The sequence below is a fragment of the Lygodium microphyllum genome, chromosome 28 (genome assembly GCF_053477565.2).
Source record: "Lygodium microphyllum isolate KBCC chromosome 28, Lygodium_microphyllum_v1.1.10, whole genome shotgun sequence".
NCBI lineage: Eukaryota > Viridiplantae > Streptophyta > Polypodiopsida > Schizaeales > Lygodiaceae > Lygodium > Lygodium microphyllum.
Window position 1 is genome coordinate 39863004 of NC_141162.1, and position 14164 is coordinate 39877167.

Sequence of the window (14164 nt, forward strand, 5' to 3'; positions counted from 1 at the left end):
CTCTCTCTCTCCTTTTTTCGTGAAGATAATTGAATTAGATAGTGAATATTTACATCAGACCATCAAGTCAACATTCTCTTTGTATCTCTTACTTTCTATTACATCAGACCATCAGGTCAGCATACTCTCTCTCTCAGCATGTCAATGAAGGTGAATTTTGCAATGATGCAATGCCACCCACCTCTACACTTGTGCATGTTTACCTCCTAGCCACCCACTGCTATTGGTGCAATGCTTGCTAGCCTTTTGAGAGAGGGACCTCTCTTGAGAGTGGCTTACACACACACACACACACACAAAGTTTGCTGAGAGAGAGTGCAGTCTCTCTATCTTTCCTTTTTCTTGAATTTTCTTGAATATAAACACTCTTCCTTTTCTTGAAAACCATTTACGTAAAATATAATAGATATGCACAAAGAATTGTAAGTAGGTGAAAACTCGAGCTCCAACACTTTGGTTGGGGGTTACCAAACCAAACCTTCAAATAATACATAGAATAGATTAAAGGTTAAATTTCTACAAACCTTGAATGGGCAGGCCAGCGGGGTTGTAGGTTGAGTTTATGGGGTGCTCAAACCCTCGGCTATGCGTCTCCTTTGGTATATCAAAGTATCTACTCGTGTCTAAGCCTCGAACGGGCAGGCGCCCATGATTTTTGAGTTGGACGCCCGGAAGTGCCATTCTTATATTAAAGTATCTACTCGTGTCTAGGCCATGAACGGGCGGGCGCCCATGATTTTTTGAGTCGGGCGCCCAGAAGTGCCATTCTTATTCCAACTCCCTAACAACCTGTCCATCTGTTATGAATGGAGGGGGCCACATGGAACAGCCTTCGCCTTCTTCAACGACTCGGGAAGCTTTTCCCGCTTCTTCTCCACCAAACCCCAGCCATGGCGCAACCAGCGATGGTGTTCTGGAAGTCACAGGTGAATCTGTCGCTGCCGTTCCGAAGACGAGGTTTAAGAAAACCACCTTCGCCAGATTTCGTGACAGAATTCTTAACCGTAGCAGGAAACGCAGCCAAGAAGAGGATGCATTCATCCCCATGGAAGAATCATCAGTCGAAGAAGAAATTACCACCGATGACAGGAACGAGTCTCCTTTTATTGTCATTGCTGATCCTGTTCAGGAAGATAAGAGTCAGCCGCACGATGAGGGTTATAATGAACCTTCTGAAATAGAAGAAGATGAGGAAAAAGAGGATTGGGATGCTTCTTTGTTTCACGAAACCCTGCAAGATACGGATTCACATGTGGAAATTGCAGGAGACTTGGAGGAAGTCTTTGTGGAACATCAGATAGAAGACAGGCCTCGTAACTCGTCTTGTTCAAATGACGTGTTTCCTTCTCCTACAATTCCCACTGTCGCTGAATCTGAGGTGTTAGACAATTCTCTTATGGCAGATTTACATGGCAAAGATCATGATTTAGGGATGGAAATAGAGGAACCTGCAAAAGAAACTTCACCACTTGAAGCTGGGTTAGTACATCTGCAAGAGGTCAACACCTCAAGCAATGCTCAATGGAATGTAGACATAGAGCATGCAATTATAGAGGATGACGGTTCTGTAAAGGAACAGAACCATAAGATTGTTCTCTCAGCAACATACGAGGGATTACAAGGAACGTTAAATCAAAACCATGAAGAGACATGTGAAAAAAATGGCATAAATGGAGTTGCTACTGACCTGGAGACTGTAGGATGGAAACTCTTGACTCAAGAGCCACATTCCACCTCTACTGATGCCCCTGGTTCTGACAAGACCTTGTTGGCTACTTCAAAGAGTCTAGTTGCAACAGAACCTGATATCTTTCTTTGCAGTATGAAACAGAAAAGTGAATCTAGACTTCAGAATCTAGAATTGGTAAAAGTAACACATGATGGGTTGATCTTTGCAATTCTTTTTCTCAGGTTTGCACATTGAATGTTATCTCTGCAGCATACTAAACACTTCCAACTTCTTTCAGGGTGACCTCTATTTAACTTCCAACTTCAAAGATGAAACAAAGCACTTGGCAACAGAGTATGATCTCTCTCTTTTTTTTTCTTTGATATTTACAGTTCTATTCTACTGCAAAACTTTAAAAAGCTTGGTAGAGGAGAGTTTGTTCACAAATATGAGAAGGCTGGTACCTATTGTTTCTTCTATTTGAGGGGTTGATCATGCAATTGAGCTGAACCTTGGCACTCAGCTATTCTCTTTTTTGTTTTTCGGTCAAAGAACTACACACGCACCATCCTCTTGATCTGCAAGCCAAAGCCATGTTGGAGTAGGTGTGCTTATCCTATCCAGAACCTCATGGTTAAAGATAGGAATGATTGATTAAAGACAAGAAAGACCTGACTGTAATCAACTATGCAGCTGTTACTAAATCTAGTTGAGTGCAGTTAATGCATTTTATTGCTTTTTCTGCAGCCATTTACTGATACCTTTTGCCTTTATTTCCAAGCTTTAGAAGACCCAAAGCACACACGTAAAATGGAAATACTCTCAACCCTCTGTAAAACCGTAAAAGCAAGTTGAATCAAACTCTCAACCCAAGGCTCGCATACCAATAGCATCAGCATTACAGTCCTCTACAACTCCAAAGCTAGTGCATAAGTAGAAGTTATTGGGCAATCCTTCAGGGAGACTAAGATTGAAATCTTGCAACCCACAAGGACAACTTCCATCCATGAGCCGTCTCCACACCTCTACAAACACGCTTGACATTGCTGGGCCTTTGACAGCAGCACACATGTTGCCTCTTCACCACCACCTTGTCAAACACAAATGCTACTTCCTCTTTCACTAACACCACTTCAGCCTTAGCTTCCCGAGCTCCACCAACTCAGCCTCGCCACCTCCATATTTGCAAAAGAACAGTCCTTGCACACCTTGGCTAGTTCATATGTCATTGTCCCATCCTTAGACATGTTTACACCCTTAGGAAAAAGCCTCACAGCATGAGTCTCCATTCATTGTCCTCTAAGACTTGAGCCTACATGAGGGAACTCCAAAGCCCAGCCAAAGTACTTAACATGGTGAATTTGTTATGTGTTGAACAAGAGCAAACATTGAACCTTCTTAATGTCTCACACAATGAGATCTTCCAAACCTTGATTGACATGCAGTGGGTTTAAAATGTGCCTGCTAGGGATTGTCAACCCATAACCGGAGGGAACAATTATTCTCAGAGATAAAAATGCCAAAAGCACAACTTCTTTCCATTTTGCTTCATGTCCCATATCATCATATTGCATGTTACTCGTTCTACATCCTTGTTTTGTGGTCCGTGTGGGCCCAAAGCACAATGCAGGAGCCACCCTCTGTGATGAATGCCCTAAAGCTCCTGAAGTGTTGCACCTGAAGCTTCCGTAAGGACAATGAATGATCTTCTAGGCTTCTTTCTAAACTAACAATGTTTCATCAAGTACAAACGACTGTGCTTTGGTTCTCCTAGCACTAGTTGGGACATCTTTGACATGAAGAGCTGGGCCATTTTGAATGATCGTAAGAGGTTAGGAAATAGATGATGATGATGAAGCATTGTCCTTCAAGCAAACAGGGCCTCCATTGAAGGAGTGGCTTCATAAAGCATTAGAGGATCCCAAGATGGAGTGGTATGAGCCATCATAAGTCAATATGTGATGTATAGTGTGGTCAAGAACAAAACTAAGCACTCCAAGGTACTCTTCTGAAGTGCACCGGCTATGATACCATGTGGAAATATGGTAGGTTTTCCAAAAGAAAATGCAAAGTGTATGACCATGATTGAAACACAGTGAACACAAACACTAATGCAAAACTAAAAAATGAAGATAAATTGAATCAATGGAAACTGCTGAATAATGAATGAATGTGTATACAATGCTCAAGGGCAGAGTTGTCCAACAGCCGATGACTCACACGGAAGCAAGCTGAGGGCGATGTCAGAGTCTGTCATCCACCTAAGAGAAATCCTAAGTCTAGAAAGCACCAATCAAGGGATATAAGTGACCTAGCACACTTGCTATTTGTAGAGATGGAACCAACCAAAAGTGGGGGAGTTTGCTTATGGGACACTAAAGTGTACTAAGTGCATTTGAGTTTTGGGGCTGTTTATGACCTAATGAAGGTTTAATGTGTAATGCACCTTTTTTAGCTTAAGCAGCTCCACACAGCCACCAACAGTAACAAGGCATTCCCGAAGGACTACATAGGTAGGGAGCAGCTGATCGGAACACATCTGTTGCACATGGTAGCAACAACTAGGGTAGAGGCAACAAGGCGGTAGCTCATGATGAAGGACAACACCTTGTAGTTTGTGGAAAATAACTTGAAGAAGGAGACATGTTGGAGGGAACTTGGCACTAATGAGGGTAAAGATGAAAGAGGAGGAATGAAAGGGAGAAAGCGTTAGTGCAATTGAGTGACCCTTTTTATAGAACATTTTGAGCTAGTTGGCCTATTAAAAGGTATTTCATGTCATCTAAATTGAATAATTGTGCCTTGGGGCTGATTTAAGAGCCAGAAAAATGCCAACAAAACATGCCAATTTAAGTGAAAAGTAAAAAACCAAAAGACAAAACAAAGATTCTACTAATAAATCCCCTTGGAACAAAGTATTTAAAGGTAAAATCCAAAATAGCCTTACAAGAGTGAGAATGAGAGATGCAACGGAAGCAATAGAGATTAAGTGTTGAACATTGAATAGAATGAACAAGAGTAGCAAGTTGTCGGGAATAAAGGCCCGGTAACATCCTTGTATAGTACACACACATTGTACATGTGAATGCACCTTTTGCATGCCCTAAGTATAAATACATTTTATTCTTTGTGTACCAACACATTGTTGGTACACTCTAATGGGCTCGTACTTTCACTCTGCTCACACTCTCTTCAACTGTCACACTCTCACGCTCACTCCAGCTCGACCTCCCTCTCTCTCTCTCTCTTTGCTGTGCCCCCTCTTGGTCCAACAACTGGTATCAGAGCTGTAGGTTCTGTGCACGCTTCTCAACGTCTTACCAGTCGAACATGACCAGCAGGAGAGCGACTGAGTATTCGTGTCGTGAACCAACAGGTACGTGACTGAGCATTCGTGTCGTGGACCGGCAGGTGACTTTCTGTAAGCGGGTGATAGGCAGGCAACCTTCAATAAGCAGGCGACAAGCAACGACCTCTGTGGGTAGCAGGCGACGTGCAGTGCGGGGACCTAGCAAGAGTCGCGAGGACTTGCAAGGCACATGCAGGCACGACGGCAAGGACAAAGTGGGCTGAAGCGTGCAGAGCAACGACGGGCGACTGGCAGGCACGTGCGCGACAAGCGAATGACGACGTCACGCAAGAGGCAAGCGCCGCCACGCGACCCGCCTGACGGGTCAACAGACCCCTTTCCCCCTTTTTTTAAAACCTAAAATTCATTTTTCCTTAAATCCCTTTATCCTCTTCCTTGACGGAGTTCACGCGTGGAAGCACAGTTTCAAAATCTATGCAAATCGAGGTAGAGAATTTGGGGCTTTTCTCAGATTTGATCCCATCTAGGCCTGACAGTATATTCCGAGTCAAAAATTGTAGACATTGTGAGAAGTGACCCAAATTAATTTGGGGATTTTACCAAATTTGTCGGATTTCCACTCTTCTCGGCAAAATTTCCTGACATTGGATCCCAGAAATTTGAGGCTTTTTATGTATTGGCAAAGTTTTGCTCAGTTGGGTCAGATTGACTGACATTTATGCAATTTTGGACTTGAAATTTTGGGGATTTGCACATAATTTGGTAAATTTCTGCATATTTTGCCCGTTTGTTGGCTGGTTCATGTACAAGCAACAAAAATTTACTTCTAGTTGAGAAAAAATAGCAGTGCATCTTGCTGGTACAGCTTGTGCTTTTGCAGATTAGTGCATTTACTTTTGTGTTCGTAATAAAATGGCTGCAACTTCTTCCAGTTCACACATCAAGAGTTTGATGGAGATCAAACGGTTTGATGATCATGGCTTTGACCTTTGGAAAGACCATGTGCAAGGCATTTTGTTACTAAAGGATTGTGAGGATGCTTTGCAGGAAGATAAACCCGCACTAATGTCTGATGCAGATTGGGCCATAGTGAATAAAAAGATTGTGGCTTACATAAAGATGGGTGTCACTGATGACACTCTGATAGACATTAAGGGTTTAGATACAGGTTATGCAATATGGGAGAAGCTGAAAAATACTTATGAGATCACCACATCTATTAATCAGGTGCTTTTAATGCACAAGTTGGTGAATATGCGACTAGATGAGTCAAAGCCTGCAACTGAGCACTTGAGTGCATTTACAGGGATTCTAAATTAGCTCAAAGATGCAAATTTGGACTTTGATGATAAGTTGAGGGCAATCTTTTTTATCATGGCACTGCCTAACTCTTGGGAAACCTTGGTGGTTTCACTCAGCAATAACCCCAATCTCTTATATGATGGGGTGAGGGGTTCTATCTTGAATGAAGAAATTAGATGCATGTCTAGTGGAGAAGGTGGCAACTCAGCGTATAATGTAAGAGGCAGGGCTGAAAAGAAAAATGCAAATGCAGAGCAGAGAAACAGGAGCAAGAGCAAAGGAAAGGAAAAAAGTGACATTACTTGTTATCACTGTGGTCGGAAGGGCCACAAGAAACCTGATTGCAGGTATTATAAGAAGGAACAAGAGAGAAAGAAGAATGCAGGAGATAAAAAAAACAAGGAAGAGAAGGCAGATGCATTGGAGACAACCAAAAGCAAAGGAAAGGCCAATGTGGCCTCTAGCGTGGTCATAGAAGAGCTTTCAAATACAAAGGCTGATGTATTATGTGCAGTTGATTATGATACCCTTGTATGTCGCATACAAGATATGCAGATTACCAAGTCTGATGTGATTGATGCACTCTTGTCACTTAATGATGGTGTCACTCAGACTTGAATTGTAGACTCTAGTGCCTCTTTCCATGTAACTACTTGCTTGGAGTGTTTTGCTATGTTCAACGCAGGCAGTTATGGAAAGGTGTATCTTGAAAATAACCATGCTTGTAGCATTGATGGAATTGACACAGTACACTTGTCTTTAGACAATGGTCAAGAGCTTGTGTTGAAAGATGTCTAATATATGCCTGGCATTAAAAAGAGTTTACTATCTGTTAGTCAGCTTGACTTGCATGGCTACACCACAATGTTTGGTAGTGGTTTGTGGAAAGTGAAAAAGAGTTTCATACTGATCGCAAAAGGAACCAAGAAGGACACTTTGTATTGTTTGCACTGTAAAGCCTTGAATGGCAAGTTTCTTGCAATTGCTAAAATTTGCAGCCACTTGGAGTTATGGCATAAGAGATTAGGCCATATGAGCCAAAAAGGACTTGATGTCCTTACCTCTCTGAAGAGGGTTGATGGAAAAGGCTCTAAACTTGATTTTTGTAATGAGTGTCAGTTTGAAAAGCAAATAAAAATTTCATTTTACTCTGGTGTCTCTCGTAAGTCCAATGTCTTGGACTTAGTGCATTCTGATGTATTTAGTATGCCCTTGAAATCATTGGGTGGTGTTGCATATTTTGTCTCCTTTATTGATGTCTGTTCCAAGAAGATTTGGGTGTACTTGCTAAAAAAGAAAAGTGAAGTGTTTACTGTTTTTAAAACTTTTCATGCATTTGTGACCACTCAAACAGGTAGAAAGCTAAAATGCTTGAGAACTGATAATGGGGGTGAGTTCACATCGACTGAATTCAAGTCCTTTTGTGACTTGCATGGTATTAAGAGGGAGCTTACAGCCCCTTACAGCCCTTCTTCAAATGGGGTGGCTGAAAGATATAACAGGACTTTATGTGAAAGAGTGCAATGCATGCTGTTCACTGCTAATCTCCCTCATGCATTTTGGGGAGAGGCACTCAAAACCGCGGTTCACATTTGCAACCGCTCTCTAAATAGGTCCTTAAATAATGGCATCCCTGAGGAGGTTTGGTCTGGCAAATCGGCCTCATATAACCATTTATGTATATTTGGCTGTGATGCTTTTGTACATGTTAGGGATGAGCTGAGGAACAAACTTGACCCAAAATCCACCAAAGGCATTTTCACGGGCTAGTGATGAGGGTGAATTTGGCTACAGAGTGTGGTTACCTCAATCCAAGAAAACTATTCACAGCTGTAATGTTGTGTTTAATGAGGTAAAATTGCTGAAAGGCACTTTAGCCTCTAATGAAGATTTGAAAAATGTGAAATTTCAGAGTTTGCAGCCACCCATTACTTCAGAAAATGAGCCTCAAGGTGTTGTACCACAGGCTGAAATTGATGATCAACTTGTTATTTTTGGGCCAGATGATGATGGACAGCAAATAGGAGCACAAGGAGGTCATGGACAGCAAGATAGGCTTGCTGATTATGAAAATGCAGGTGCTGGAAATGAAAATGAAGGTGCTGTACAGCATGAACAGCATGCTGCAAATGGTTTACATCAACCAATAAATGCTGAAAATAATATACCTCTAGATGTAAACCCAATTCCTGAAAATGTTGATCATTGGGTATGCAGGTCTACACGCGTAAGAAGGCAACCACATAGGTTTGCCCCCTCCTTGCATTATGTAATGCTTACAAATGAGGGTGAGTCTCTTGCATACAAAGAGGCCACGTCATGAGTTCAGCAATAAGTGGGAGCTAGCTATACAGGAAGAGATTAAATCTCTATATGCAAATGATACTTGGGATCTTGTATCATTCCCCAAAGAAAGGAAGCCACTTCCAAACAAATGGGTGTACAAAGTCAAGACAATTGATGGAAAACCTAAGTACAAGGCAAGGCTAGTTGCCAAAGGATATGCACAAAAGGAAGGGATTGACTTCCAAGAGGTCTTCTTACCTGTTGTGAAGATGACCACTTTACGTGTGCTTTTGGCTCTTACTTCTATTTTCGATTTAGAGCTGTATCAAATGGATGTAAAAACAGCTTTCTTGCATGGTGACATTGGTGAGGAAATCTACATGAAACAGCCCGAGGGGTTTGTAGTTCCTGGAAAAGAGCAGATGGTGTGTAAGCTAAAACGCAACCTGTATGGGCTGAAGCAAGCACCACGACAGTGATACAAAAAGTTTGACACTTTTATGCTATCTCATGAGTTTACACGCAGCCATGCAGATCATTGCTTGTACATGAAAAAGGATATAGATGGCAGCCCCATCATACTTGTTTTGTATGTGGATGATATGCTACTAGTTGGGAAAAGAAAAGACTAGCTTGGATGTACTAGACAGATTTAACATGGCTGAAGCTAAGCCTTTTGGGGTACCCTTACCTCCTTATCTCAAGCTTAGCAAAGCCAACAGCCCAAAAGATGACATGGAAGCAAATGCTATGAAGGAAGTTTCTTATGCATCAGCTTGTGGCTCTCTTATGTATGCTATGGTTGCTACTCGTCCAGACATTGCTCATGCAGTGGGAGTTGTTAGCAGGTTTATGTCAAATCCTAGCAAAGCACATTGGGAGTTTGTCAAGTATATTCTTCGATACCTTAAGGGTACACAAAGAAAAAGTATTTGCTATGGGCAGGGTGCACTTAATTTGCAAGGTTATTGTGATACAGACACGACAGGTGACTTGAACACTCTAAGGTCCACCAATGGGTATGTCTTTACAGTTGTTAGTGGGGCTGTTTCTTGGTGTTCCAAGTTGCAGAACATTGTTGCACTGAGTACCACTGAAGCTGAATACATATCAACTACTGAAGCTTCTAAGGAAGCTATATGGTTGAGTAGACTTGCAGATGATCTCGGCATGTCGATGGGTACTGCAATTTTGGGATGTGATAGCCAGAGTGTTGTGTATCTAGCTAAGAATACCATGTATCATTCACGCACAAAGCATATAGATATGCGATATCACTTCATCAAACAAATTTTGGAAGATGGTCAAATTACATTGACCAAATTAAAACACAAGATAACCCTGCAGATGTTCTCACTAAAAGTCTAAGCAAAGCTCAGCACGAGCATTGCATTCGACTAGTGGGAGTTGGTTAGCTAGAGGTTCATATCGAACCTTTAAGTGGGAGGTTGTTGGGATAAAGGCCCGATAACCTCCATGTATAGTACACGCACATTGTACATGTGAACGCACCTTTTGCGTGCCCTAAGTATAAATACATTTTATTCTTTGTGTACCAACACATTGTTGTTACACTCTAATCGACTCGTACTTTCACTCTACTCACACTCTCTTCAGTTATCACACTCTCACGCTCACTCCAGCTCGACCTCTCTCTCTCTCTCTCTCTCTCTCTCTCTCTCTCTCTCTCTCTCTCTCTCTCTCTCTCTCTCTCTCTCTGTGTGTTGTGGCCCCTCTTGGTCCAACACAAGAACACATGCACTCAATTGAATGGAGAAATGGGCCATGGGATCCATATTGCACAACATGAGAAGATGAGTAGTACAAACCACATGGGAAATGGCTGATCAAATGAGTGCCTCCAATCTTCTTCCCACCAGAGGATGCAAGTATTCAAGATGATGTGCTGGAGAGTAGAGAGGAGGCCCATATATAGGCTGAGGAACAAGGCCTGAGACAACCAAGTCAGCTAGAAACAAGCCACTCAGGTGCCCTTCAAGCACCCTTTCAAATGCCCAATAAAAACCCAAATAATCCATGAAATGTACAAAACTAACATTGAACCTCAAATCAAGGTAACAAGTACAATGAAATATGATACAACAATGGAAAATAGTCCCCTAGGAACTATCACCATAACCCATACTACAACAAAGTTTTGCCAAAAACTTATAACATCATAGTATACACAACAATGAGAATTAGATGGAACCATGGATACCCAAGCGTGGGCATAATCAAGCCACCACCAACATACCTTGGAAAGACACTAATGTTGATGTCGATCATACCAATCCCTGAATGCAAAAGTAGAAATAGCTGAATCTTAATGCTTGTGAACCATCTCTATAGAAAGCACATCATGACCATAGATTTCATGCCTTCAACCAAACTGCCAAAGGGGTTCCCTAATGTGAAAATGAATTAGGAGCAAACACCATTGTCTAACCTCCCATCATGAGGTTGAAAGGCAAACTGCCAAAGGGGTTCCCTAATGTGAAAACAAATTAGGATCAAACACCATTGTCTAACCTCCCATCATGAGCTTGAAAGGCAAACTAGCTCTAGGATTTGAGCCTACTACACTGCAGTTGATGCATCAGCATGTCAAAAGCATGCTCAAGATCCACCACTTGAATAGACATGTATGTCCCATCTCCACCACTACCCTTTCACACTCTCTCTAGCTCGGAGAGTTGTGAGGTATGACATCACCACTAGGGCTAGGAAGCATCATCCTACGTAATGTATATATGATCCAATTGAGACCATGTGGTTGTATGTTGTGCTGAACGAAAAGTGAATCCCGAGGCTGATGGAAAAAGCCAAGACTAAAGGTCTTGCTTAAGAACAGCCAAAGAAAAATCATCCCTAGCATGACTCTCTGGTGCATTCATCATCGGGTGTTTAGAAATAAACTGTGAGGGATCAATACACACATTAAAATCCCCCATCAACAAACCTGGTCTACCAAGCGATAAACATTACATTTAGTCTGTCCCATAGATCATGTCTAGAAAGGGATCACTCAGGGCATAGAGCCCAATCAACCATAGAACTTCCCCTTCAAACAAAATTTCGATCACCAAAAAGTGGCCATGTACATCATTCTTAACAAGGACCAGCTGAAATTTCTCATGAACAACCACGAGCATATTGGAGTAATGCATTGCAAAATCCTCGGTATAAAACAAGCAAAACCCATGGTGGTCCACAATTTTCCCTGCTTCGCCATGACTCTTATGCTCAAGAGCACATAATACATCCCATTTATTTTCGTGCCATGTCATGTTGCTTGCTATGAGAGAAAATTCCACACATTTCAAGTGGCAATCTTCGAATGTATCAATAGAAGAATGATCAAGGTCAAGGCTGATTTCGCCTCAAATTATGTTTTTTCTGCTAAAATCTTAAGGGTTCCCTCATCAAGGAAATAAGCCAGCACTACAAATGAATTTAGAACCTGATGCTCAAATGTGGAGGTGGAAGGATGATCCCCCATCTTTGGAGCAAACCAAGAATAACAATGATCCCAAGGGGTAATCACCTTACCTCTTGTATCAAAAGAAGTCAAGCAGGTGGATCCCTTGAACGATCAGTAGATACTTTCACAGTGGCAGGTTTTTGAGGGATAGAAGAAACCATTTCATTAGTAGTATGCATGGAAGATAGCTTATCTTTCCACCATACATACGTAAATTTAGAGTCGTGAAAAGTGCTAGGCATAGTAGCTACCATGTCAACATTAGCATTTTTGCCTCTTTTAGAACCAGCCATGTTCAAGTTGGTCTGCAGGTTGCATGGGTTGTTTCCCTTTATTCACATTTGTCTGCATAGATGCCTCATCATCCTAAGGGCCTCAACCATGAGACCTCATCATCCTGAGGGCCTTCAATCATCCTGGTTGAAGGCCCTCATGATCCTGAGGGCCTTCAACCACGACAACTGAGGCATCTGGAGCTGCATTTTTTCCTACTCGTCCATAAATGCCCCAACTTTCCTCAGGAGAAAGAATGTGTGGCAAAAGTGCTCCATTTCAAGTGAAAATGCAGTGCAGGCATTCAAGGATGATTCAAAGGCAATTAGTTAGGCCTTTTGCAAGAAGTATCCCACAACACATATGGTTACAATTTGTAGCCCTCAAACTGGGTGGAACCAAGACAGTGCCAATAGCTGCCATAGCATCCTTCAGCAGAGGTTAACACACAGGGGCAATCTTGCCAGGAGATTATCATGATACCTTGCTGATTTTAACATCACAACATAAAAACCCTGTGGTCCCCCAAAAATTTCATCCACCCAATCCCCCTGCAACATTGACTGCAACCACTGACAGATCCAAGAAAGTAGCCGGATCCTACCTGTGAAGAAGAGGATAACTCGCCATAGAATGCTGAAAAAGAATGCAACACAGTCTTCATATTCACAGTAGCATCCAAGACATTATCCTTATCCTGATCAGAAAATGTTTCACGATTGTGTTGGACACAGTCACTCAGCAATGTGGTGGCGAACTCCAATAGGTGTTCCCAGTCCAAATCCTGAGATTCTTCAAGAGTAGAAGTAACCTATGCATAAGAGTGCACGTGATGTTCTGACTGCAAGGGGTCTTCAAAATCTGTAATCGAGGTGTCAGAAGTGTGTTTGCTAGGTTTAAATGGCAGCTAAACATCAGAACATGGCCAAACGTCAGAGAATGGTACCATCGTCTCAGTACAGGGAACCATTTCTTCCCCCTCATCAGCCTCAGAGTCAGGTTCCAAAGCCTCCACTACCTGATCAATAAAAACACTATTTAAGTCTGTCATAGCTAATACCTTACTGTCTACAGTCACTAACCCTAGCTAAGGAGTCAACAGTTTGCAGAAGATTGCACTTCACTGCAGGGCTGTACAGCAGTCATCCCAGAACCACACGTCTGCCTGTCTCTCTTTGTCCTGCAGGGCTGCACAGCAGTCAGCCCAGGATCATGCACCTGCAGGATAGATGACGACTGCAGCACAGGACAGGTCACAACTGCAGGGCAACTATCTCTCCCTGAAATTTGCACAGATTGGGGCTGGAATCTGGAGTACCCCCACAACAGTGCACGAACTCCTCTCTTTTTTTTTTCCGTAATATGTACGAAAAAAGTACAAGATTACCGAACTTCTCTCTCTCTCTCTCTCTCTCTCTCTCCAAATCACTCCTTTTTGGGTCTTTTCTCTCCCCTACTGTTGGTGGCCCCAAGAGGAGCTGCCACCCTCATTCTGGAGGTGCCGCCCTTCTAGACTACTGCCCTGCCTCGGAGGAGCCATCGTCAGCCTGCTCAGCCTATTGCCCTGCTGCCAGCCACATCATCGTGGCTTGGAGCTGTTGCAGCGTGCATTTTCAGGCCTGCACCCTGCACTTTGCTGCACACAGTGGGAGGCTGCTAACAACATTATCATCGTCATCAGCTGATTCATGAAGCTGCTTGCAGCCAGCTGACATTGGGTTTCTACTGCCCAAACAACTTCGTTTCTCCCCCTGCGCTGCTGCCCATGTCATTCCTTCTACTGCCCAAAGTCTACACCAATATCCTGCTACTCGGAGAACTGCATTTCTCTCCCTGTACT

General features: G+C 42.6%; 1 protein-coding gene across 1 annotated transcript in view; it reads left to right on the forward strand.

Annotated features, from left to right (window-relative positions):
• Positions 1 to 797: 797 nt before the first annotated feature.
• LOC148011374 (uncharacterized) overlaps positions 798 to 14164 on the forward strand; it is a 32555-nt gene continuing 19188 nt past the window's right edge. The window contains exons 1-2 of the mRNA XM_087670651.1: positions 798 to 1864; positions 1968 to 2023. Of these exons, the coding sequence (XP_087526777.1) occupies positions 803 to 1864; positions 1968 to 2023 (1118 nt within the window). The 5' untranslated portion in view covers positions 798 to 802. The remainder of the gene's footprint in view (positions 1865 to 1967; positions 2024 to 14164) is intronic.